Here is a 27,809-nt window from a genome sequence, read left to right as displayed (position 1 = left end):
AAAATAATAAAAAAAACTCGTTGAAATAGTAGTCAAACATTTTTAGGTTAACTTTTCTTTTACTACCGACACTCTTAAAGTTTACCCGTGTAATAGACGTAGACAGTTACCTTCCTTCTTCTTTTTGGAAGAACTGGAGGTTTTTTTTCATATAAACCTTCAGGTGAAGCGTCCTATTGCGCATGCTCAATGAACACCACAAACTCTGCACGTCCTTCAGTTTATTCATACATGAAAATTCACCAAATCCACAAATGACACACGATTAGTGCAAATATTATTTTTTTACTATAATGAGAAATATTCTGTTAGTTGCACGACCTTAATTGGTATGGATTCAATGAATTTGTTAAACATTTACAAGACATCAACTGTATGTAGTAATTATTACTTAGGACAACATTGAACATGGTGCTGAATTATTTGCTGTAGAAGTGTGACATTTTTCAGATGATAAGCAGAATGTTTGCAAGGCACCCATTTTTGGCATACATGCAAGTAAAACTTGAAAACAGCAAACAGGACAAGACATTTAGGATTTATTTGGAGAAACTACTGACTTTTTGCATTTTATAGTGTAAAATACAGGTCAAAAATGTTCTAAATGCAGCCATAACTGAATAACAAAACTAAAGGATTCCCAAGCGTAGCAGCAGTGTTTATGCGTTTTCCCTCTGTTGAATGAAACTACTAGGAGAAAAGACTTGAGATGATTAAAGACGAGGTAGGGAAAATAATTGAGCAAAAACAGTGAATAAATTAAATGTTTTTTTAGTGTTGTGCGCTCCTTAATTTACATTTCTGTTATTAACTTTACACATATGTTACAAACACAGTTAATTATTTTTGTGCTTTCTTTAGCTGGTTGTTTGTTGTGCAGCATGTTAACTACCGTCAGGTAGAAAACCACATATTTGCAAACTACAAAGACCATTTGATTCTCCTACCTTCAACAGAATCAAAATGTTAAACTTATGAATATCTAATTAAATTAAAACACTGGTGACAGTCAAGGTCCCCATGCTTATCTCATCTATTGGCATTGGATTCAAATGTAAAGCAATAAAATAAAATAACCAAGAGTTTGCTTAAAAATTATACAGAAAACATCAGATAGTGTAGCCATGCTTGTGATGATTTTCTAGTTTGAAGATTAAAGATGTACATTTGGAAGCACAATGCTGCTCGATCAGGCTGCTGATATATTGGAATGACATGTCCTCTAAGATGTCTCCTTGTCCTCTAAGGCTTCTCCTTGTATCTCTTCCATAGCTGGTGCACTTGTCTTCGAGCCTCAGTTTGAACACATCTGGAGAAGGAGGCGTAATGTTGGCCCTTCACCTGGTGAACACAAAGCAACGAGAGAGACTTCAATTCCTCAAACCAGTTCTTTTAAATGTACTTATGCAACAAATTAAATCAAAATATTATGTTCAAAAGACCATGGGGAATGCTGAGTTTAAAAAAAACAAACAAACTCAAACTGAGTCATTCTGGTTTAAAAATAAACAAAAACTAATTCTGAGCTTTTAGTCATTCTGTATTCTGACAAATAAAAGAAATCAGGAACCAATAATTTTTGATTTTTTTGTTTGTGATTTTGTTTTTACAGTTATTTACATATAACTGTTAGTGTTAAGAGTAATAAACAGTTATTTATTAATGTTGTTGAGACACTGCATTGGAATCAGACATTAAGTATCAACATTAAACAGACCATAAGTGGGGGTGACATATTGTAGAAGTCAAAGTTAATCTATAACACAAATTCAAGAAACATGTTAAAACTATTTCCATAAAGTATTAAAAACAACAAGTTTTGTTTATTGTGGCAATTGTTAGTGTTACTTATCTGCTTGCCAGCTCCTTCTTCAGACACGATTTAAAGGAGGACGCTCGCTCCACTGCTTTATAACCCTGAGATGTCATCGTGAGAGAGGAAACAAAAAGACATACAGGGCGGGGGAAATGAAGGACAAGTGCAAAAAGGTGATGGGAAATTGGGAAAACAAAAGTATGGTTTAAAAAGGAAGTTTATTATTCAGGTACAGCAAAGATCAAATGGAAACAAAAAGAAAAGAGAAAAGAGAACATTGTTAATAAGCCAAGACTGTGAGGCCAAGGAAGAACTACATAAAGAACAAACTAGTTTTAATGTCACCAGGTTTTGCAGCTTATCAGGAAAATTCTAACAATGGGACATCTAATGACGTGGGCTTTTCAGGATGTAAGGCTGTGAACTGTGGTAGTGTATAAAAAAACACCAGCAGGGGGCAGTAAGGCATTAGGAGTTCCATTATTTTAAATTATTCACTGAAGCTTTAATCATAGATGGTTCATTTCACAAATGATCAATATAGCAAATGTAACTGTAAATATTTGCTAATATTGTAAATATTGTGATATTTAAGGGGTATGAAATTTCAACCACTGAATAACCAAATCTTTATTAAAGATTTTTCTTTGTCAATAAGTTGCATGCAAGTTTCATGTTGTTGAGTCAATATTATAAGGATATTGACTATGCTCTTGAAAAAATTTATCTTACTAACTTATGTTTTACCCTGTTATTAATTTGCAGGAAATACTCAAACCCATTTGCTGAGACTGAAGGTAAATGAGAGCTTTTACTGTTTTGAAATATCTATACAATAAATCTAAACAATATTTTTGAAATGCACTTTGATCAAGTTTGTTGATCATGCTGCAAAAAAACATGTTTTAAAGTTTGTTGGAGGGATTCAGGTGGTTATATACCACATTCTTTTCCAATATATATAGACATATCAAACATATTTCAATATTTTAATAGGCAATCATTAAATCCTCACCCTTTCATCTTGATGTTGTTTTTGTCATTTTATTTCTTTTTTTAGGAGATTTGCATTTTTCTCAAGAGCCTGAAAGTTCCTCACCCTGGCTCCTCTGTGCAGCCGGTCCTTCATGATGCCGATGAACTCCTTGTAGGAGAGCTGGTCATCGTGGTCGACATCAAAGATCTTGAAGATGGTGTTCACAAGGTGACGCGTCAGCTTCAGCCCTGTGGCCACGTACACCGCTCTTGCAAACTCATCTAGTAGGAGGAAAAAAAAAAGTCAATATATTAGTTTATAAATCTGCTTTCACAAAAGACTAGAAGACAGAACAGAGGAGTTCGGAGCCTGCAGCTCCAACCGGTTTTTACTACCTTGTCCAATGGAACGTGAAGCGAAGTTGTACATCTGCATGGCAATGGCGAAGTCTTCAAGGTTGTTGAGGAACTGGAAGAACAACCTGAACTCGTCAAAGGTTATTCCCTGAAACACGAAGAGAAACGTTGGCTCAAAAATGACAGAAAAGAGACCTTCTGCAGAAATGGTCATCATTTGCACCAAGATGCTTAAAAGTTTAAAATAATGGTTGTTTCAGACTGTTGCAGACATTTGCAGCATGACACGGGGGTGGTGGGGTTGGGGGGTGTCATGTGTGAATATTACATTCTTTAAGGCACATTCATGTTGTTCTGTTTGAGAAAATAAAATAAAATAAAATGCAAATGAATCATACTATTAGTCAGTAACCAACAAATTCCAATAAATGGCTCCATAAATCATATCAGAAGTCATTATGACAGGTTTGCATGCATGATCTTAAAAACTCAAACAGCAGCTCATGTCTACTGTTTCATCATTTGGAAGTAGGATATGAAATGATGCTTGTTATTTTGATGATATAGTGTATTTACTCAAATAAAGGACTGAAATCTATGGGTAAAACGAAAACATAAAGATTGTGCATTGCAGTCCATGCTCTTTGCTGTGAATTATTAAAGTCAAATCTGAAACATCAATATTTCAAATCAAACATTCACACATTTAAAGAAAAAAACAAAATCAGTTTAGTGAGTTTCCATGAGCAGACACAGCTAAAGACAAGATGACAGTAAAATAACTAAAAGAAGAAATAAAAGGAAAACGTGACAGATTGTAACTGCAGGTTGTGCTTTTTTTTTTCTGAGGCAGAGACAAACCTCCTGCTTCTTCCACAGCATGAAAAGAGAGGAGGGACAGAAATAGAGTTGGGTTGCAAATGGACATAAGGATGACGTGCCAAAGTATAGCTAGCTTTCTGGCTAGCATAGTTTGATTGATAGATAGGTACACAAATACACATACATAAACAAACATTCACGTGTAGCTGAAAGTGTTGCTAAATGTGTGTTTGTGCGAGGTCAAGTGAAGCAACGGGGCACTGAAGTGTGGAGAGCAACAACAGCCTCAGGCAGACACAACAGGGGGGAATTACAGGGTGTCTGAATGCCTGGAAGGCAGAAGGAAGAAGAAATTTAACAGATGGGTAAAGATTAGGAAACCTACTGTATCTAATGTTATCCAAAGAATAAGAGTCCCGAGTGTTCTCAATATCCCCGTTGCCAGCTAAAGAACAGCGAGCATGTGTGTATTGCACCTTTTCATCAGGAATACACTGGCGGACGTTCTCCATGTAGGCGTTGATGTTCTCCACGTTGGTAAAGCGCAGCAGGATTTTGGCAAAGTCCTCCTCGCTGATGGTAGTCATCCCTTTTGAGTAGGTGAGAAACTCAATTTCCAACACCTCGGTCTGGAGGTTATCCATGAATCTGAGAAGCAGAAAAGTGGAGAAGCTGATGGAGGGGAGCCGTGTCGTGTGGTTAGTATAGTGCTGTGGACTGCAGCTTTCAAATACCTGTAGAAATCATCGAATGTGAGCTCTGCTTTGCCTTTCTTTCCAAAGAAATGTACCAGTAGAGTGGTATCAATTGTGATGCTCTCATCCGAGCGCTGTCAGAGACAAGAGTTATAGAAATCTTCAGTGATTACTCCAAAAAAAAGAAAAAAAAAAGTTACGAGAAGCACTGGGTGGGACGGGTCCGTCACCAGTCCGAACTGGACGTCGCTGGGCAGGCTAGCAGGAAGCAGGATTCTGCTGCACGTGTGCATAACGTGCATCGAATGAGCAAAACAAACAAAACGTCCACAAAGTTGTCTGTTCAAATATTCAGCAACGACTATGGTAACAAATGAGCCAGTCCAGGCAGCAAAATGTATGACGAAGTAACATTCTTAAGATGAATTATGCTTCCAGAGTCAAACAGGTAAATGGGATTAGAGGGGAAAAGAGAAAGTGTTTTCATCCTCGTTGTTTTGCTGTTTTTCTTCGGAAAGCAAAGCAGGCAAATTGAATTAGACAAACGGAGCCGTTTTAGATTTATGCAGTCTAGACTGGCGAGGAGTTTTGCTGCAGCAGCTTGAACTACAAACTGATACTGACAGATGAACAACAGACAAGTGGTCAGGTAGCAGGCCAAATGAAGAAACAGACTCACGATGCCTACATCCACTGACAGGAGCGCAGATGTAGGCATGGCGTTCTCCGTCCCTACCCTCCCCGAGTCACGGGGGAGGAACGGAGAAGGACGTTTGCATTTACCAGATGCTAAACAGACTTGTGAAAAGAAGAATGACTGAAACAAATAACGCACACACAGAGACACATTAAAGCCAACACATTTCATGCACTTTCTCTGCAGATGTCACACAGAAACAGAGCATCACATCACAAACGGCGGTGCTGCACGAAACCCACACAAGCACAGATGCAGGAAATCTTTGAGCTAAATCCACCTTTTTCCGTCAGCTAATGATTTCCCCGGCTATCACTTTTGCTACTTTCATGTTGCTTCTTCTTCCTGTTCTGTCTTCTCTCGTCCCTCGTGCGACTGTGTGCTCAGTCAGTGATCCTGATCAACTGAAACCCATCCGGTGGGGATTTAGGCGATAACTTCTGTTTGTTTGCTCTGTAATCTGCTGATTAACGCTTTCCTAATCTGTTTCAACAACAGGGTGACATGGGCAACGTTTCAGCCTTTGAGGAAAACTTTAAGCTTGTTAACGTAGTGTGTTTCAGAAAAAGGTGACTGTCTTTAAGCATCACGTAAAAAAAAAAAAAAAAAAAAAATCAGAGTCAAATCCTTGGCCATGCAGAGAAATACACAGACATCAGATTAAATCAAATCTCATGTCATTCTGAGGAGGAGGAGCCTTTATGCCATTTCCATCATCATCATCATCATCATCAACAGTGTAAATGTCATCATCACCACGATGCCATTCGTGGTTCTACCTCAAGGGTAAAATCCTAAACTCCAAGGTGGGACAAGAAGAAAATGTCAAACAAGATGAAACAGGTGGCAATAAGAACGAACGTTAACACAAAATGTTTTTACTGTGCTTGTTTGGTCATTCCGTCAGACCAGAGCAAATGTCCATAACTGAGAGACAGACGGAGACAAACCTAATGACATGACTGAGGACAGCCTCTTTGGATTGGTAAAACATAAACACAAGTTTTTAAAAAAATGATCTGATAGTTAAATATTTGTGGGACAAATTAGGGTTCTCAATTTGGAGCACCTTTATAAATGAAAATTAATAAAAGTGTGAAATAGTAGATCGAGCATCAACAAGGTTTTTTAAAATGACATTTAGATACCTGTATCATTGTTGAAATATTTCAGAAAAACAATTATATTAAAGGAAACTATTTTTTAGCACCTCCACTATCATAAATTTTAACCTTTATATTGTCATTGACGTCTCTATGAGAGGAGACAGGAAAACCTTTAACAAACACAGACTTATCATTTTATTATCTTGTTTTTCTTGTCTCAGTTACTGGAAAGTAACTCCTATTAAGCCTCTAATTACAAACAAACAGCACAGAAGCACCTTTTGCTCTTTTATCTTTAAAAGTGACACATTAGTGATGTCTTGATGACACATGAGCTGCTCAGACAGGGAGACAGCATCCAGGTGGTGTGTCTCTGCTTCTGGGGCTCTGCTGCTCCTCGCTTGTATCACCGAGGAGCAAAATGAGAAGAAACTGATCAGTTTAGGCTCGAATGATGCATTCAAGGTTGATTGGCAAATCCGATTTTTTTTTATCTCTGATTTCTAAGAAGTTGCTGCATTAAACTGGGTTATACTTATAAATTCCAAAGGCTTCAAGTGTTTAAAAAAAAGGCTGAAACCTATAAAAAACAGACAATACAGACTTTACCTTTTCTTCTGGTAACTATTGTTGATGAGGCTTTGCTGGTAATAGAAACAAATCTAGTGGCAGCCTGTTTTTATTCCTCTCTCTGTGCATTTCATAAGCGAAAGTTAAACAAAACAACAACAAAGTTTCACATTTCTGCTTTTAAGATAAATTGAATAAAACAAAATTGATTTGTGAGTTAGTAGATGATGTCATCCCTTCTACCTGTGTCAGCAGTTAAATCAGCACATTACCAGCCTCCTAACTGGTGCCAGGAAAGGAGAACACATCTCATGTATTAGGATCTCTCCACTGGGTTCCTGTTTAAGACAGAACTGATTTTAAGCTCATCGTGTCTTCGCTGCATCTGTTATAGCCTTTAAAACACAGCTTAAGACACATTTATTTTCTTTGGCTTTTAAGCTATTTCTGTTTTTTTTTTTTCATTTTGTTGTTTGTTTGTTTCTTTACTTGTTTTTATATATGTTTTATTGTGCCTTTTCCAGTTTTGCTGATTTTAATGTTTTGGCTCTTCATGTCGTCGTAATAGTTTTGTTCTACAGCACTTTTGGTTCTTTTAAATGTGCCCCACAAATCAGGCTGATTGATTACAGAAGCGGGGCATTACTGGATGGCATGTAATAAACATTTGACATTGAATGTCAAATTAAAAACAATCATCTACATCAAAATAAACAGAATTATCTCTCTCTGTTTGCTTCTATTAAATTTGCACTTAGTTCCTTCTAACGTCGTTTTGTTGTGCAAGAAATTCACTTAAAAGTTGTTTACATTTATTTAGACTTAAAGCTGATCACAACAAGCTTATCTTTCCTGGAAGAGTGGCAGGAGCAGTGTGAGCTCATCATCCATCTGACAGCGTAATGGCCACCACGCCTCTGAGGCACGAGCCAACACCTGGTAAATGCATATGTCTATTTATTCATCGGTGTGTGTTTGTGATCCTGGCTGTCTTTGATCATGTCGCTGAGGGGAAAAACAGTAATTACTGATGTAAACCCTAAACGTTCTTCCTCGCCCCATCTACCTGTGAGTAATGCTGCAGAGGAAGGGCTCATTGTCGGCGTTTAGTCAAGTCAGTCAGTCGCACCTTCCAGCCGTGAAAACAACCAACCCTCCTTCTTCCTTCCTCCTCTAAAGGCCTCTTCTTCTTTTTTTCTGCACATACCTCGATCCCTCACCCTCGCTTTTTTTCCTCACCCCCCCTCTCCCTTGTCAGTGCTGTGCTTTCTCCCGCTCCCCTGCTCTGATTACTCTGATTTTCTTTCAGCCCACACTAGCCCTCAGTACCTCCTTCACCTGACAAACACAGAAGTGATTTGCTCTTTCTCGGCCTCCCTCCCTTTCTGCCTGTCAGTCAGATCCTCCTTCTCCAGACAAAAGCAAAGAGGTATTATAATGACTAATCTGTTGAGTAAACACATCTTCCTCTAAATACAACCTGCTTCTTTCTTTTCCCCCCTAAATGTACTTCCCCAAGCCCTTTTCTTCTCACCCACTTTGTTCCTGAACATTTGCTCTGTCTGCTGACCTGTGTCATCTGCTTTTAGCCTTTCTCACCTGTTTGTTGACTCTCTGATTATATCTCTTCCTATTTTCTTCACCCTCGGGTTTTCTACTTATCAGATCACATTCTTCTAGGGTTTCTCTGACAAACCCTTTTATTTATTTTGTGCTGTTCGCCGTGATTAATTTCTTTTCTAATTTCTAATCGTTCCTGACCCTCTGCCTAATTTGTCTTGTTCTATCCAACATCTCTGCAGATGAAAGACTGTTCCCCGTAAATACAAGGTCAGCCCGATGGCGCTACACTATCATTACCACGACCGACGCTTCCGCTGCTACCACGGCTCCCAGCCTGTCATTAGTCAGCTAACCTGTTAGCACTTTGTTAGCTGTTACTAATCAGCACAAGTCTCCACCTTATCTACGAACATATGTAGTGAAAACTATTTCAACAATTGTTATGATTATTTTTGTTCGTTTAGAACAAAACAACACAACGAAATGTGTTGAGACGGAAATAAAAATTCAAATATCTAGAGTGTAATTTGATTTTTTCCCATGAATTTCTGTGTTAAATACTGATAAAAACATTAATTTTACTGAATCGGTTGTGCATGCTGAGTTAGTTGCAACGAGTTTTAGAAGTCATCTGAACAAAATTATTTCACACTGGAACCAAAAACACTTAATTAAAAGACACTTTGTGAGGATTCATACAATAAAAAAACGGAACATGCATAATGACATGGGACTGAAGTTTAGAAAGTAAAATTAAATATTTAGGGAAAAGGAAAGAGTAAACAATAATGTGTGAATTTACATCCACCCCCAGTATTGAGCCAAATCATTAATAAAAATTAGATTAATCTAATTTTTGCAATAGGCCCAAATAAAAGTGTCTTTTACTCTTGACTCTGTTTAAAAAACAACAAACCAAAAAACAAACCAAAACCTAGATAAAAGGGCCTCAATGCTCATGTGCCAAGTTAAACTTTTATTTTGAAAGAACCATTTTATGTGTTTTTCTGACCAAACAGAGAGCAGCAACATTTCTCTGAATCTACGGGGATATTTGAAGAAAATATAACTAAACAGAAGTACATGAAGAAACAAAATGAGGGATGAAAAATGGAGGAATGAAGGGACAATAGTCTGTGTACCTCCGCCAGGTCAGAAAAGAGGACTTGACTGGCGCTTCGCCTCAAAACGTCCCAGTAACTTCGAGCCACAAACTCTTGACTGTCTTTTTTTAGCACCTGTGGGAGTGGTCAAGCAGGGCCAGAATCAGTTCACTTCCTGTTCAATCAAAGGCAGTTTATTAGAAACCAATTTTAACATATTTACAAAATGTGACATCTAAATTTAAAATCCAACTCAACATTAATAGATTTAAATAAACAGAGCCCCTTATAAAAACATTAAAAAGTGATAAATACATTTTTTCAAATGATCTCTTTTTTTACTGAAACTGTCTCATCCATAATAGCCAATTAAAGCTGCAAACTGTTACAAATTTTAATTTATGTGGACTTTACTTCAGTCATTCATTGGATGTGAAACATGTGAACCTTAACAAGGGAAACGACTAAAAAAAGGAAGAAAAAGACTACAAACTTTTAATTACAATTACTTTGATTTACCAACAGAACGTCTTCCTAGTGACATCAAAGCAACCAACGCTGTAGACTTGTGGCCACCCACCTCGCCTTCCTTCTCAGGGGAGAATCCCACAGCAGCATTTTACCATGACCCTGCACAACTCTTAACTTCACTGTGACAATGGAGCCATCCATCACAACACTGACAGGACAAGTAGCCCGTGTGTGGCTGAGAAAACGTCTCAAGAAAGACACACAGAAACAGCCAGAGAGACACTGGAGGCTACTATAGTTACTGGACTGGACTTCCTTTAATTAAAACTTTAGTTTTTACTGAAAGTGTTACTAAAGTTTATGAATCTCTTAATCAGAACGCAGATGTGATTTTATTGTTTTTACACGCTAATTATGAATGAGTGTTAAAATAAAATCCTAAACCACAAAAATGTGATTTTTTGCAATCACAAAGCGGACAAACTCGTTTGGTCTTCGGTTTGTTAATGTCCGAAGAAAACACAAACATCTTTCTGAGAAGCTTCATTTAAAAGGCCTTTTCATTTGTAAAAATGCTATTTAAAGAAATAAAATTTTCTATTCTTTAACAAACCTCCCCCACAAGAACATACATCCACACGTTACAAAAGAAACAGTAAATATCTGATTGTTTGAAGCTCTGGAGCACCTCAGGTCATTCAAAATCACATCACTCTCTTTTAGTAAGAGTTCATCTCTGCTGACCCCTTAAATCTATTAGTCTTCTTCTGCTATTCTTCCGTCCATTTAACCAACCGCCTCCACCGCTTCTAGATAAATCAATCATCTGAGCCGACAGATGGACACCCAATCTCAAATGTTTCTCCGACCCTCTCTCTTCACATGCATCCTTTCATTCATCCCTTTGTGGAGCTGATGGAGTACATTTTTGCTGATAACAGAGGATCAGGTGGACTGTGCAGGGGTCAAGGCTTCTTCAATGGCCAGGTCAGTGATTGTCGGGGGGCATTTAAACTCTGATCTAGTTGACATTTACACCCCTAAAAAACTACCAGAGTTCGGAGAAGCTAGAAAATCCAGTGAAGAAATGTACGTCATCATTTGTCAGACACGACGTCATTATTTATTTTACTGACTGACTAATTCTAGATCACGAGCTAATTTATTTAAAGAAAGTAGCTCAAGAGCTTCGATGGGATCTTGTGTATGCAAAAGGTTGAGCCAGAAATATGTCTGTCCCCACATCAAAAGGGCCCGGATGCTACAAAGGGCCTGTCTTGGCAGCTCGTTTTCTTTGACCACAGCTTGAACCTGAGCTGTGGAGCATTGACTGGAGGTGATGGGCGACCACTGTTTTTTATCTGACTGCATTCAACACGGTATCAAAATGATCCATCAGTCCTGAGGTTGCTGATTCTTCTCTTTGTTTTAAGCCCCAGACAGTTTCCTGTCAACACTGATGAACCAAGATGCTGTTTTCTCAAAACAAACCAAAAAAACAGTAAAATATTTTTCTATGGCTCTTTGTGGCTCAGGCTCCAGATATACCAGATACAAAGTACAGATTAAAACAGAAAAAAAAAACAAAAAAAAAAACTGCAGAGCCAAGTCGAGTCAGTCGTGTGATGGAAAAGAGCCAAAAGTAACACTTTCGGACACGCTTGGAATCAACTCTGCAATGACAGAACTTTCCCTTGAATGGCTTAAAGCTTTACTGACCTGCGTGACACGCAGCATGTTTTTAGTCTCTGAACTTCAGATTTGTTATGTCCTTGTCGACATCATAAAGATGGAGATAAGTTAAAGAAGAAAAGCCGTGGTGTGGGCTTGGAGCTTTGTGACTTTGCAGTCCTTTTATATGCAGAAGAAAAGGGAACAACTGAAAAAAACATATCCTCTGCAAACTTCAGTGTCTGAATATTTTATTTACACTAACAGATGTTCCTAGTTCATAACCCTTAAAGGTCCCGGTATCCTGTTTCTATGGACTGTGTAAGACTTGCTATCCTAAATAAGTTGGGTGTAATCTTATATTTAGCAAGCACACTAGTTTTCTTAACCAACTTTTAAAGATAAGCCACAAAAGAAACGATCCATTAATTCAAAAACCATTTAAAGTTGTTTCAGTTATTGTGAATTGTTTGTAGATTATTAACACCACATTCTATTCCCCTTTGCTATTTTGTTTCATATCCCACCGAAACACTACCAGGTCTCTACTGTGTTTCATTATCTGCAAAAAAAAAATAAGACTGGTTTAGAATACATACGCTGTTCATGGGGGCAACCTGATATCCATACAGCTGCATACTCTGACACAGAGAGAGAGAGACACGAGGAAGAAAAAGAAGAGGACAGAGCATGCAGCCAGACAGGAAGAAGAGGAGAGAAGGTAAAACACATGTTAGTACATGCACAGAAGGAAGAGGTGTCATTTACTACACACCTGAGATTACAGTGTAGAAAAACATACTTGCATTACAACACTGAACCAAGCATTTTTTATAGAAATTTTTTTAAAGATTTATGTGAAAAATAAAAATTAAAATCAACGTTTTCTCTCCTCTCAGAGTTACTGTCTGTTTAAATTGAACAGCAACTGTCATAAATCCTGGGAGCCAAAAACTGTTTGCGCAACAAAATCCATAATTAGTAATATTTGGACTACATTTTTTAAAATAAACCTTTCTTTTGAACCAAAACAAAAATATTCAGTATTACCATTAATACAAATATAGAGGCATGGTATAAATCCACAAATACAGTCATAGAAAAAAAAATAAGAACACCATCTTTCAAATGTAAGATTTCATGTATCAGGACTTTTTTTTTTCCTTAAAAAAAAGGTAATACAACCTCAAATGAACAACAATAAATGACATATGACACAATGTCAATGTGTCTTTAACAAGATGTTAATGTTTTGCAGCCACAGGAGCTGGGCAACATGCATGCACTCATTGAGTCATCCATGAAGTCTTCTGTAGGCCGAAGTGTCCTTCCCTCAGCTGAATGCGTCTCTGCACAACAGCTGAAGGAATGAGGTTACGCAACAAGTCAACAAACCAAAGTGTACCTGCAAATTTACAACAGAACAGTTGAAAAAAATAATAGCTGATCCGATCAAAATCATACCTCATCCTGTTTTAAATGCAGTGGGATCAATTTTTAATTAAACTAATGCACACAAACCTCAAAGAATTTAACTAAGATATGATTATCTTGAGGGTTTTGTGTTTGTTTTATAGGTTAAGTTTAGTTGTTGTAAGTTCAGTCATGAGTTTCCTTGTTTTTATTTGGTAATTTCTTGTTTTCAGCCTCTCGCTCATCAACGATCATCATTTCCCTCAGTCCTCCTTGCCTTAAATTAATCATTCGCTCATTAGCCTCACCTGCGTTCACTCATTAATCACCCCTCTCTGCATACATGCCATTCTCCCAGTCTGTTATTCTGTTGCCTATCCTCTGTGCTTCATGCACTTCCTGATGTTTTGCTCCTGTGTAGTTTATTTTTACTGCCCTGTCAACCCTTTTTTGTATTATATTGTTAAAAGTCTTAGATGCTTTGCTCATTTAAAATTCTTCCTTCTTTCTTAGAGTCTGCACTTTGAATCCTTCATGACATGAATTTATCAACAGTGATGTGAGACATTAATAATATTCAAAGTATTGCTGCCAAAGGACATCCTACAAGCAAATAAATATTCAAATCTAGGTAGCTTTTCACAAACTATATTTGCATTTCGACTTAGTTTTCGTTAATTTTATCTTGTAACATAATGTAATGCCATCTATTATTGGTCATCTGAGGGAATACACAATTTTCTTACTTTCTTATACTTAAAAAATTACAATTGAATGAAGGCGTACTTTTTATCTTTATCTACCATTCCTATTTATCTGTGATAAGCAGGTAGTAAATCACTGCTGATTTATTGATAGCTCTAATTCTAAAAGCAATCTTAATGAATTATTAAGCAGCTGAAAACTGCATATCAGCAGTGAGCGTTTTAAAGCTATAAGTGACACAGGCGGTGTTGTAATGCCAAGCTTCCTGTTGCCTCTACCCTTCAATCACAGAGGCGCAGAGACAGACACATTCTGAAAACATATCAAATATAAGGAGCACACAGTAGGAATAAGTGTCACAGCAGTAAGAGAGAAGTTCCCACATGATCAAAAACAGCTTCCATGAAGCTGGGGGCACTAAAACCCGTCACACAGACGAGCGAGTTAACTATTACACCTGCTTAACTACAGATGACAATCAAAATGGATGATGATTTGCCATTTTCAGCACATCCACATATAAAGATAAACACACTCGTCTTTGAGTAACTTTAAAAAAAAAAAGGCTTGTAAGGCTTTACTTTCATGGATGTACTAAAATGCCATTTTAAGATGGAAGTCACTTCACACGCATGTTTTCCTTGTTACTGTTGCAGTAACCATCATAAGAAATCAGTTCAGACAACTTTACCTTACTGGTGCAAGCAGCATTATCAAAGGTGTTTATAAAGGTGTTTCATGGTTGCACAGAGATGATCAGGAATCTTCATTCAAGCAACAACATCTTTGCCTTTGATAATTTCACTTTCTTACCAGCTGTGCGGACTTCTCAGCATCTCCTTTCCTTCCTTTCTTCTCATTTTTCTTACGGAAGATCTCTTGAAGCTGTAATGAGAAAAAGGATCTCGTTGACAATACTGTGAGCCCTGTTAGAACCTGAGATTTCTCACATTTTAGGCATATTCTGTTTTTTTTTAACAATATACAGCAAGGTCACACATATCAAAGAACAGATTCCTAGCCCCTGCAGCTGGCTGGAGTGTAAAATATGTATTACTAGAAAGCATGTGTGTGTGACTGAGGAACATTGTTTGCAGAACCTGGAGAGGTTAAAAAAGAGCCTTATATAAGTGTGAACCATTTACCATTTCTATTGCTCATTACATAAAGAGCTAAATTAAATACAGCAACTGTTTTAAAAGTATTATAGGAGCATATTAGAAGCTGCAATTGTTTGATGGAAGTGTTTGTGTGCAACTTCAGTGAATAAAACATGTTTTTATTGTTATTGTTTAAAAAAGAAAATCTGAGAAATCAGCATCTGTTGGTCAAACACTCAATGTGGGAATTATACTCTGTCGAGCTCCGACAACAATTTGAAATGATAACCACTCCCTCCTGTTGGGGTGCCATCCCACCCCCACCCATCTCCACAGATTCTGGTCCCAACATGCCTGCAGCGGTGTTTTCAGTTGAAAATCAAGGATCCGCAGAGAAACTAACACATGAACCTTATGTTGCCATTAAAACCTGCACATTTAATATCCTAAACCAGAAAGTACCAGTACGATAGACATATACTCAGATCGTCATCCTCTCAGTATCAGGAACTCACCACTAAGAACTCCCTCTTGTCCACCATCTGGTTGCCGTCTGCATCAAACATATTGAAAGCAATCTTAAAGCCAGCATGAGGTTCTGGGGAACAGATAGCAGAACACATAAGGTGTGAGCGAGTGCATGTGTTTGTTGGAGGTAATTTTTCAGCCATAAATAGCCAGGAAAGAAGTGGCACACAGCCAACGCACAGTGGAAAGATGGTTTAATTTCAGTACCTAAAGATTCTAAGAAAAGCATCCAGGAAAGCATAAAAATAATCTTTCATGTAATAACAGTGAGTGTTGAAAGTACAGAACCGTCTCTGACAGCTACTGTTCTGGAACTGTTCCTACGCCTTGAATTCTTGGTGTGTAGATAGGAAGGAGAAACACTTAAAAAAAACTAAAATATGGACTGTTGCAATTTAGATTTTAACCTACCAATCTTCTCAGTATGCAAACAACTGTTTACTGCATACTTCTGTTCAACACTTTTAATTTAATAGTTTAAATTTAGTCAAATTTTTCGATGCATCATTCATAGAGTTCGATGATAAGCGGCATCTTTCACACTTTATCACAGAAGCTGTCTGTTGCTATTACTTCAGCTTGAATACGGCCATAAAAAGGCTAAGATTGCTCTGATAAGAAAGTGAATGTGAAGTTAGGTGAAAGACAAAATAAGTAAGCACCGACGTGACTCACTTGTCAGGATGCAGAGCAGGAACAGGTACTCTGTGTAGGAGATGATGCCTAGTGATGAGACCAAGACAGGGAGTTAAAAAGGTCACATTCAAGGCACTCCTGCACAGTGTTTACACATGTTCAAAGCCCGTGGGCCTCTCATGCCTCACACACAGCCATACACACTAACACAGATAATCCTCCCTCTTATGAAGATAGCATCTTAAAATGTGTCTTCTCCAGGTTGAGCCGCCAACAACCATTTGGCCCCACACACAGTCTCTTTTTCCCCCTCTGTGTCCAAAGTAAAGACATGGGCTAGTTTTGTGTGTGTGTGTGTGTGTGTGTGTGTGTGTGCATGTGTGTGTCTGTGTTTGGATAAGCAAGTGAAAAATGTTTTAGGGGGTGATCCTTTCCTTCCTCAGGCACATTTAGAATCCTCGCAGCTCCCAGCTCTGCTCTCTGGTCTTTTTTTTTTTTTTGCTTTCTGTCTGATTGCTCAGATAGTTCAGGGTGACTCGCTCGAGTGTCACGGGAGACTGCTCTCCCATTAGTGCGTATGTGTGCAAGAGTGTTTGCGAAGATGAACATGACACCAGTTAAATCCAGTGTGAGCCTCGTGTTTTGCTGATTCTCGACTGTTTTGTGCAGAGGAGCTGGTCTGGAACTGAATCCTCTTTCCACGATGTAGCCTGAGCTCTGCAAAGACCAGAATACACTCTGAAGCTGCTCAGGTTTCTATATACAGCCTGCGTGTTTACACTCCCAAGCTTTCAGTGTTACACTAATGAATGAAAAGGTTGGTGAATCTCAAGGTAGTAGTAATTGAGAGCGGCCACTTGAGCGTGACTCAAAATAAAACTCATTTACAATGAATGATGACTTGTGACTTGTTAGTCTTAACTTTTTTTTTTTAAATCCACAAAATCATTATTTAGGATAGGAGCTTTTCATGGTTTAAGATTTGGTATCAAGTTAAAAGAAACTGCTAAAGAGTACATACCTAACCTCTAAGAAAGGTTATTCCTAAAGGTAGTAAAAATCAATAATAGCCTAACCATTTCTTTGGACACAGAGCCTATATGTTAGACAGCTCAAAGCATGATTTTGTCTTTACTCTGATCAGTAAATATCTGGTCATGTAAGTGTGCAACCTGGTATTATAAGACACACAAACAATGAGCTGGTTTCAGGCAACAATCTGCACTCTTTTATCTAAAATTGTTCTGTCATTCTCTGAAAACTAAAGCCATACTTGGGATGTTACTTTAACTGTCCTTGATCATACTGGTATGAAGAAGCAATCATGTTCTGACCGTAACACACACACACTGCTTACACAAAGGATGTCCTTGTCGGAAAGCTGAATAACATTTAGGGGGATAAACAAATTATTTCTGAAGATAAACCTGTGTAAATAAAAGCATTTGTTTTTTACTTCTGTCTGGCTTTTACCCTATTTACGCAACATCTGTTTTTAATTTTTTCTCCATCCTCCAATCAGTTTGTTTATCTCTTTTTGAAGACTCTAATCCACTATTTGTTTTCTTTCTATTTCGTGATGAAGTAAGGGAAAAGAGAGTCCACCTGGATACTGTCCCTATAGACAAAATCAAACCCACACTTTAGTTATAAGCTAAACACGGTTCTTTTTTATTATGAGAGAGGAGGTGAATCACACATGGTGTGCTATATTTAGCATCTCACAGTGTGTATGTGTGTGTATTTCTGTGTAATTATCACTATAGGGACTCAATCCCTGACTGTGTGATTTCTCTGTTATACACTCCTAAAGCCAATGCTTAATTAGGGTAAGCTCATTTCTTCTTTTTTCCCCGAGAGAAGAGGGGAGGGTAGCAGAGGAGGATGATTTTGTTTGCAGCAGGTTGTTTGGCTGCGAGGAGGGACAGCATGACACCAACCTGGATTAGAGACACCTACAGTGACACACAAACACTATATAATGACAAACTGAAAGATAAGCCATGTAGATGAGCACATACAGCCCAAAAGAAACCTGCAAAAATCCAAAACATTCTCTGTAGTTTTGTCTGATGCTTATCTCCATATTGACTGTAAAATTCAACTTCAAATAAGTTGCAATAAAATGACATAACATCAAACATAACTATTAAACTGAACGCTTCAAACAGCGTTCATATCTATTAGTTATTTACTTACGGTGTCACGCCAGCAAAATTACAACTACCAGTTGTGTAAGACAGTATAATGTTTTTAAAATCTGCCGCATGTAGCACTTGTGCACAACGTGTAAATTATTCTACTAACACAATATCAAGACAGCTTCCAAAAGCCTTTATTATATTGTCACATTAGTTTTCTCCAAAACACACACCTTTTTCCTATTTTACCTAAAGAGTTGTGATGGACAAACTACACCTAAACGAAAACAAATAAATGAATGAAGTTTAAAAGTCAACTTGAGCTGATGTCTCCTAGTCTTTCACTCCTCCCCTCCTCCACTCCAGTCCTGTTTAAAGGATCTTTTTTGCTCATGTGTAAACATTTCGTAATGCTGTTTCTTTAATTTGCTGCTGGTATGAAACAACCATATATGTGGAATTATACATATGGACAAAGACGCTTTAATAGGATCATTTAGATGTAAAATGAGATATATCTCCTGTCAACTGTAGACACGCTGATTCGGTGGATGCTCCTGTGGATTGTTTCTAATGATGTAAACAAACAAGTCTGGATAATGATAAAAACCGCAGAGCTTGTCGTTGCTCTGATAACGTACTGAAAACAAGTGTTGTGAGCCTTTAAGCGTGCAAAATTCCTCAAGTTCGATTCATCTGTGTTGCATTTAGTAGCTCTCGCTCCTTGCGGGGTATAATAGTTTTGTGCGGAGGAACATTTTGAACTCCTTAAGAAGTTTTTTGGTTTTCATTTTTTGAGAGTGTTACAGTTAGGTAGGGGTTAGTTAAAGATAAAGGGAAGTGAAGTGTGTGCTTTTTTTTTTTTTTTTGAGTAAGAGCGTGTGTTGTGCTGACCTCGGTCTGTCAAGTTGCGAAACAGTTTGGAGGATCCTCTCCACACTGGGGGGGTATCTGACAGTATCTTCTCCAGCTCCTGACAAGTGCACATAAAAATATACGATTAAAACTACGACACAATGGGAAAAACACAGACCTTCAAGTCCAATAAAAATATAAAAAAAGAGACAAAGACACAAACAAGTTAGAGTAGCATGCCATTGAAAATAGAAACACCCTCGCTACAGCTTGTTTATTTTTTTTTTTCTGCTATTGCTACTAAAAATTAAATTCTGTCCATTCAGGAGTGTAAAATCTGTGAAAATGATTTTCAATTGCTGCCAGGCTATTTTTCAAAGAATTTGAAGTTTTCTTGTATCTTGAATGCTAATCAGAAACTGGTGGAAGTTACACACATGCAAGAAAGAAAAACGCAGAGAGTTTAAAAAGCATTAGAACTTGATAAAAGCAAACCGTAAAGTAAACCGTAAAAATGTTAATGTACAAATGACAGCAAAACTTTGGTAACGTATAACTCAGGGAAAGCAACCGGCTTGGGCTAGACAAACCAACAAGATAGACGGCATATCTCTCCCATTTAAAATATTGGAAAATATATTAAAATAAATTCATACAAGAAAGAAAACTGTAAATACTTGATTTGACTATGCAGGCTAATGCAGTGGCACCTTTCACCTACACACGGTATGTGGCAAATAAACAAATGTCAGGCCTTTGAATATACTAGAATAACTATTTTAAATATAGCCATCATGTTGACAGCATTTTTAAAGCACCACTCTCTTGTTCTGTCAAATAAAACTAAGGAGAAGATGCCAGGTCAGATTCCAGAGTTTCAAACCCGTAGAAACCTTGTTTGTTTTACAGCTTGTTCAACTGCAAATTAATCTGACATAAGTTTCAAATCATTGCAGAAGCATGGTCTGGACTCTGCAGTGAATAACAAGCCTGTAGCAGACACATCATGCAGCAGATGTCTGACTGCAGCATGGAGGAGCAGGAGAAAGAAGGATTTAAAGTGTGTCTCCCACCTGTTTGGTCAGGGACCTCCAGGGCCTCTTGTCTGCCAGGGAACCAGACAAAAGAGGAGAAAGAGAAAAGAGCAGAAAGAGGAGAAGAGAGTTTGGGTGGGCTCAGTCAGATAACATCTGTATGATCTAGAAATGGGTCTTAATGTGCCGGGTACAGTCACAACACACGCACACACACACACACACACACACACACACACACTGGTGGTATATACACTCATCATCGCGGGCCCATTTGTACCGTCTAAAGTGCTCCATGCTTGCCTTTGTAGTATGTGGAATGTTCTCGTAAAAGCACATAGTACTTTTGTTCTGTTTTATACAACAAAGTTCATCTAATTCAACTTCAAAGGGGGCGTTGGAGGATGTCGGCTGCCGAGAGGGTATGAGCGGCTGTATCATATGACAGCGAGCCAGGAGTAGATGTAAACACACACATACAGGTGCACGCTGTTCAATCATATGCTCACTAAAAAAAAAAAAGAAAGAAATAGCTTTTTTTCTTTGTTTCTGCAGGAGACGGACATTTCAGATCTGTGGTTAAAGTTTACAGTCCAGCTTAGATATTTACCGAGTAGGAGAGAGGATACATGAGAACAAATGGAATGTGTGTGTCTCACTAACATTAACCTCAGACTAAACAATAGCTGTAAAGCCATCTGCTTTGAGGCTTGCTGGCCAGGCCTAATCTGTTGCAACTGGCAGAAGGCTGACAGAAACGGCAAAGATGTGCTTTAAACCCAGGATTCTTTAGTTCTTGAAGACATGGCGAAAGAAAAATCTTTTGAACAGAGATGCTAACATATGTACAGCAAAACAAATTCAAATCAGAACACATCAAATTGTTTATAAATCTAAACAATATACCAATTAGACTAGAATACAGTTCAAACTCAAGTATTTGAACTTGATTCTACTTATGATTAACCTCTAGAACAATAGTCAGGGGAGCTGATACTTCAGGAAAGAGAGATAAAATGAAAACTTCACTCTCATTTTAAAGATCAGCTGGGAAAACATTATTAAACCGATGTCAAATATGTCTATGTCTATGCCAGAAGATAATCAATAGTGTCCATTCTTGCTTACAAACGTAGAATTTGAGCACATCCAGGAGTAAAAACCTCCCACAGGTACGGATCAGACTGACATCTTTAATATACTCACATCTGCATTGTTGCTTCAATTTGGTTGACTCAACAAAATGTAATGTCTGAGATTGACGCTTTAATATTAAAGACTACTTCACATTTTGGTCAACTGCAACAACTTTGAAAATACTGAACAAAACAAAAATGACACATTAGTTTTGGGCTGCAGCAAAAAGTATGTCAATGCTTACAGAAAGGAAAACTGACAGATGCCTTGTTGTAACAAGAAATCAGATTCCTGAGGCATGGCTAAGAGCTTTTTTGTTTCTTTGTTTTTGCTTCCTTTGGGACTATTAAGAGCCCAATTTTGATTTTAACTGCCAAAATTGTGTTTAAAATTGTATTTTATTGCAGTAGACATTTTTAAATGATGTGATCCTTTTACGTTATTAAAAAAATAAATCAATATGGCTTTTAATCTTGGCTGAAAGAAAGAATTTTGTTTAATCTTTGCTTGATCTTGAAACAAATACGTGACATGCCAAACATACTAACATACAAGTTGGAAACTTGTGAAGGAGGGTTTAATGTGTGTGGAAATATTTCTATCATAGGACCTGCTGGTACATTTTGAACAAAAGGGCCAAAGCTAACGGCTTGATACATACTTCTTGGTTCACTCATGGTAACGGACTCGATGAAGTTCTGGGGCGTCATGTACAGCTGTCCTTCGTACTCCACCGAGCTGAACATTCGGAAACGATGCTCATGGGAAGACATGTAGACATCTCCGTCCTCGAAGTCAAACGGATGTGCCTGCAGACATGAACCCGAAACATAAAACTGATGACTGGAACTTTATGGACTGCCTAACTGGCTTGATCAATAGGCAATCAATCAGGATGCAAGTGCAAGAATAAAGATAAGGGTTTTACACGCTGGTTATGGCAAATGATTAAACTACAGATCTTATCTTGATGATATCAGACATATTTATAGAAGATGCTTCTTGCTTTGAGCAAAAACCTGCTAACTTGATTAAACAAGTTTGTGAATTAGCATTTAAAATGCTTCTTTTTAACACGGCACAACAATTTCAAATTGTAGTACCATCTTGATTAAAGGCATTTTATTTTGTTTTTAGTCCGAACTCCGAAGCATCCTTTTGATCATTGCTAATACCACTTGCTTTTATTTACTCAAAGCAAAGCCACTAGCATACTTGAAGCATCAAAAGAGCATTGACTGTATGTCGTATTACCTGACAGACCCCTTCAGCTTGTATTTCTTATTTTTGTCTTACAAAGATCACCTTTGGCTGCGCAAAAAATAGGCGGTGTGGGACACATGGCAACGTGTACAACATACTTCGGTATTTAACAATCAAAGTTGGAGTTTAAAAAGAAAGCCTTCGATAGTTCAGTTTTCACAGTAATTATATTTTGAGTGCAGCTTCCACAGCTGTGTAAGCCATCAGAGCTCCGCTGTGTCTCATATGGACTGCAGGATCCAAGCTGCACATGTGTCTCCATTGCTGCTCAACTTCTATAATGAAAATATCCATCTATTCTTGGCACCAGCTCTCCTTTTAGCTCTGTGAGATTATAAATAGCGTCTGTACCTCCCTGGTGCAGAGAAACAAGAACACACACACAGATACAAACCAATACCATTTTCTACTTGATTAGAATCTCTTGCTCTCATTCAAAAAGGAGCCAGGGCTTCAACTTGATTAGCTGCAGTGTAGGAGAGCTTCTGAGCCAACAGATCGTACTGCACCGAAGCTGCGTAATTAGCAAAGAGGTTTCCAAATTTAAACCTGCTTGGCTGTGGGCCACAACACACAGAGTTCCTCCTCAGCTCAGCAAACGTGCTAATGAGCAGGCAAGTTCATTCACAAAGCTTTGATGCTGCTTTTACCAGGGGAGCTCTAGAAGGCATGAAAAGGAGATGAACGCTTGGCTTTTTTTGGGGGGGAATTTACTGTAATCAAGTTTAAGAGCGTTCACACATGTGGGTTTGACTTGCACTAATGAATGAAGTTTGTAAAGTTTTGCAAAGGCAGAATGGCTCAATTCCCTTGCTGTACACGATGTATAACGCATGTAAGGCCCTTAGAAAAGGGAATAATTCATTGGGAGTGCCAATCAACTAGAAGCCATGTGGTACACTGTGTTCTCCTGTAGCTGTCATGTCGCCACAACTGAAAACATTTCTGCTGCCTCGCCTGGTTCGGACTGCACAGCAGATGCTCCAGGTGTTTTCCCCTTCATAGCTGCAACTTTTCAACTCTTTTGAACCCCTCGTTTTTTTCTGTGTGACTGCCTCGCTCTTATAAACTCTCCTCTCGACTTCAATTATTTCATTTAAAACAAAACATCCAGCAGGCTAACGGCTGGGCAAACAGACCTTAGATCAGAAACAAATGAGATCAGTTGTCAGTTACTGTTTTTGTGATCGATGAACAGCTCTCTTCCACAAACAAAGTAAGACATTTTTCTGTCGTGATGCAACAAATATGTTCATTTCACTGGCTAACTTAGTGGAAATTCAAAAATGTAATGCTTATAAGTGTGGAAAGAATTATTCCAATAATATTAGGAACAGGCACAAAATTTTTTTTAACTATTTGTCAGTCTGTTGTTTTGTCAAAGAATTGAAGTTTTATTTTGTGTTGAGCTTTAGTTCAGTCTGCTGCTCACAGATGTAACATATGTCTCAATATAACCTGTAAAATACCCCCAAAGTACCAGAAGAAATCATTTAGGCAACACAGCATCCAAATCAGCATTGCAAATCTGCATGTAAAACAAAATAAGTCTCAAAAAATAAAAGCACAGGAGGATGAGAAAGACTTGATACCAACATGTGTCCTGGATGCTCAGATCACAAGAGGAAACTATTGAACACAGATCTGAACGATGTCAAGACGATTTGGATCACTGACATTCAAGAGGTGGTCCGGAAAACCACTGACATGAGAAACCTTTGTTTATTTGCTCCTCTGGTTTCTAAATAATAAATTTTGTACAAAACGCTGTCAAAATTAAGCACAGCTAGCAGCTAAACTGAATGTGTACAACTAGTTTGACTGAAATCATTGGATTTGGTGCAGCTGAAACTAAAGAAATCAAAATGTTGCGTTACCTGCAGCTGAACCGAATCACTCAGTTCTGTACGCTCCAGGGTTGGGCATTGAGTCTCCAGAATCCATTGGAACTGGGACTAACATTCCGATTCTCCTGGAATCGTTCAAATTTTTAAATTTCAACTGCTAGTTTCAATACCCAGTCCAGAAGAAGACGCCACCAAACACCAACGAAGAAGAATCCGCAGGAAGTGTGGGCACAACCATGAACAGTGTGCGGCAGCGATCCAAAGTGTAACTAAACTTTAAGAAAAGAAATGATCAGGCGGCTCAGTGCAACTCTTACAGTAAGATTATACTGTGCAAAGGAGGGCGCACGATCAACATGATTAAACACCTCCAAGTTCATGGTGTAAGAGTAACAGAGTGCCCCATCTGTAACCCACGGCCTTCCTCCTCTGCCTCTTCCTCCGGGTCAGACCCTCATCCTAATACTGCACTGCAGTCAGAATCATGCAAATAAGACAATAAAATATGTCTGATACCAACACTGAGGCAGCTAACAAGTTATACTCCATCTAAAACGGTGGATCAACTCAAATGCAAATACCCAGCTAACATTAGCCCATGTGTTTTTTCATATGACCTGAAATTGCTAAAGTTAGCCAGGCAGTTGACCAGACTCCACAATGTGCTGCTCTGTTCAACATAGCGTCACTAAAGGCCCATCTGGGACATGCACTGCAAATTAATCTAGGCAATAAATGATATGCAGTAGCTCTCTTCAATTCCTTCAAAAGCACTGCTCTCTTATTGGCTTTATTTTGTCTTCTTTTGCTACTTTTAGCTTTAGCTACTGTTCTACCGCTTTTAGCTAGGATTATGATACATTTAGCTACCCTTTTGCTATTTCCGTTTTTGGTGCTTTTAGCATTTAGTCAGCCTTTTGTTACTTTTAGTTTCTAGCAAGCTGTTGCTTCTTTTTTATTTTATTTACCCCTGTGCTATTTTTAGCTATTAGACAGCCTTTTGCTACTTTCAGCTTCTACCCATCCTTTTATCTTTTAGCTATCATGCTCCTTTTAGCTTTTGTTGCGCTTGTTTAAACTCTACCAACTCAGTTTCAACTTCCTCAGCAAATTTCAGCAGAGTCTTTCAGCGTCCACACCGCATTTTTAGCAACCTTTAGCTGTTCTTGTGCGCATCTGCCTGAGTGACAGCGAGCTATGAGTCTTGTTGTCATTTCAGCACCAGCGAGAGCGGAGAGCGCCATTCCCACCTCGGCGCGCGCGCACACACACGCGCGCTTCATAGTCCTGCTGCCAGACAGTGAGCGAACTGTTTCCACAGGGCATGCTTGGAAATAAATGACAAAAAAAAAACCTACCAGGCACGCCATGTCTGTGGAGCCGGAGTGGATGACTCGAGCGAGGTGATGTGGGTTTAATCTGAGCGGAAGGAAACGTGAAAACACTTTTTTTTTCCTCTGTCGTTTTTGTTTGTTTGTTTGTTTACTCAGGGGGCCTCCATGTCAACAATAATACATTATTGGGCAGCGAACCAGCACCTCGCTACGTGTCACCAACGTTGCCCCCCCCAGCGTCAGCCACTCACCCGCTCCTTGGCTTCAACGGTCGGGATGGACGACGACAGCCAGCCGTTGACGCCGCCGAGCCTCCTCCTCATCGTCCCCTTCCTTCCTGTCGCTGTGACGGTATACAAGTAAAACGCGACGGCGCCTCCCGCCGCGGCGCACAACCCGGCTGCGAGGCGGCTCCGCGTCCTCCTCCCGTCGACGGCCGGAGCTCCGAGCAGCTCGCCCCTCGCCGCGGACCACGGGTTCAGCCTGCCTGCCAGCGCTGCCACTCTGCGGAGAGCGGCCATTGCTGCCCGTCGGTGCCGCCGCCTGTGCCGCTGCGGCGATTGTTAAGTTTAAGAGCAGCAGCCACCGAAATATCGCGCGTTTTTGGCCGTCTTATCGCGAGATTTGAAGTTAAACAGCGGTTCAGTAGGAGCGAAGCCCCGCGCGTGGATTTGACGCTCGGCTGAGTGGAAAGTGAGTGATTAATCCAACCATTAGTGTAGCCAGAGATGAGTGTACGGGTGGGCCACTAAATTTAAAAATAAAAAGTGAAACATTTACTTGTACGTTGACCCCGTTTTCTACAACAGTGATTCCCAAACTATTCGGCTTATTCCCAAACTAATACTGTAATTTCATATGAAAGAGCTTTAAAAATACCACTTTTGTTCTTTGTTCTTACTTGTTGACCAGCACCCAAAGTAAAACAAAAAACAAAACAAAGAAGAAATTTGAAAGATCTATGGAAAGATTGAAGAATTATAATGATCAAGACTCTTTTAAAAGATTAAAAAATAATACAAATTAAAACTCTGACACCTTGGAAGCAAAGTGTATGGAAGGAAAGGGTGGTTTAAAACTTTTGCACACTGTGCACTATAAGGAAATTAAAACTGAAGATAGAAAATAACTTACTGAGACGTTAACAGAAAGCATAACAAAACAACTCTACAGTTCTCAACTCTGTCTCATATAGAGCAGGGTAGTTGGATTTGCAAAATGATAAACAATTTAGCAAAAAACAAAACAAAACATGTATCAACAGAAATTATAACAAACTTGGAAATGGAAACATTTGAAGAAACTTTTATGGCTCATCTTTTTTAATTGAGATGAGGATACAGAATTTGAAACCAACAATCGTCTTTTTTTAAAAAAAAGCATTACATCTGTTTAGTTTCGACAGTGTTTCATATCACTTATGATGCTTTCAGAATGATTACATTCGTATTGACCTGCTTTGTTTGGCACCACAATTAAAATGCAATCATTTTAGTTCCAGGCCATGTGGTGAAAGTTCTTAACTTCAAACTCCATCAAAAAAACAATAAGAACGCTGGTTAGTTGATGATAAGAAAGATAAAACAGGTACTATTAATGCTTTTTATAAGAGCACAACTTAAGGGAATATGTGAAGGATTTAATAGACACATTCAAGTATTTTTGATGGGTAAAATAAGATTTTGATAATTGTTTGATCTGTTTTTAACCAAACAGGAGAGTGATCCACTGCGCTTCATGTGTGAACAGGTGACAGGCCCATCCATTAAACTTCTGCCTTTTATTCTCACAGCATCAAAGTCAGGAGAAAAGCCCCATCAGGTTAACATTAAGTCCAACATGTGAGGACTTAAATGAAGAGTTTATCTTTGATATTTGTTTGATATCTGCTTTTCACTGGCTTCTTTGATTCTCCACTTACAGCTGGAAATCTGATTCCACGCTGACCTTCAATGAAAAGTGACGACTGA

The 27,809-nt window shown here is 38.6% G+C and overlaps 1 protein-coding gene across 5 annotated transcripts; it reads right to left on the bottom strand.

The window, feature by feature from the left end:
• Nucleotides 1-206: 206 nt before the first annotated feature.
• Nucleotides 207-26,437, bottom strand: micu3a (mitochondrial calcium uptake family, member 3a). Of its 5 annotated transcripts, none has more exons than XM_017425648.3 (16): nucleotides 26,091-26,437; nucleotides 22,057-22,204; nucleotides 20,298-20,329; nucleotides 19,264-19,342; nucleotides 16,268-16,315; nucleotides 15,580-15,662; nucleotides 14,778-14,849; nucleotides 12,446-12,487; nucleotides 9,744-9,839; nucleotides 4,705-4,799; nucleotides 4,447-4,618; nucleotides 4,010-4,018; nucleotides 3,188-3,296; nucleotides 2,916-3,073; nucleotides 1,853-1,917; nucleotides 207-1,344 (listed from the first exon to the last, which is right to left on the bottom strand). In XM_017425648.3, exons 1-16 carry the CDS (start codon nucleotides 26,358-26,360, stop codon nucleotides 1,338-1,340), a joined length of 1,485 nt encoding a protein of 494 aa, XP_017281137.1. In that variant the 5' UTR covers nucleotides 26,361-26,437; the 3' UTR covers nucleotides 207-1,337. The 5 variants fall into 5 exon arrangements, with proteins under 5 accessions (XP_017281137.1, XP_037830863.1, XP_024863685.1 ...); XM_037974935.1 differs by having other exon boundaries at nucleotides 4,010-4,015; XM_025007917.2 differs by lacking the exon at nucleotides 9,744-9,839.
• Between the last annotated feature and the right edge of the window lie 1,372 nt (nucleotides 26,438-27,809).

This window comes from Kryptolebias marmoratus, linkage group LG3 (genome assembly GCF_001649575.2).
Source record: "Kryptolebias marmoratus isolate JLee-2015 linkage group LG3, ASM164957v2, whole genome shotgun sequence".
NCBI lineage: Eukaryota > Metazoa > Chordata > Actinopteri > Cyprinodontiformes > Rivulidae > Kryptolebias > Kryptolebias marmoratus.
The sequence above is the reverse complement of the archived record's forward strand: the minus strand, read 5'-3'. Positions and strand labels throughout refer to the sequence as shown.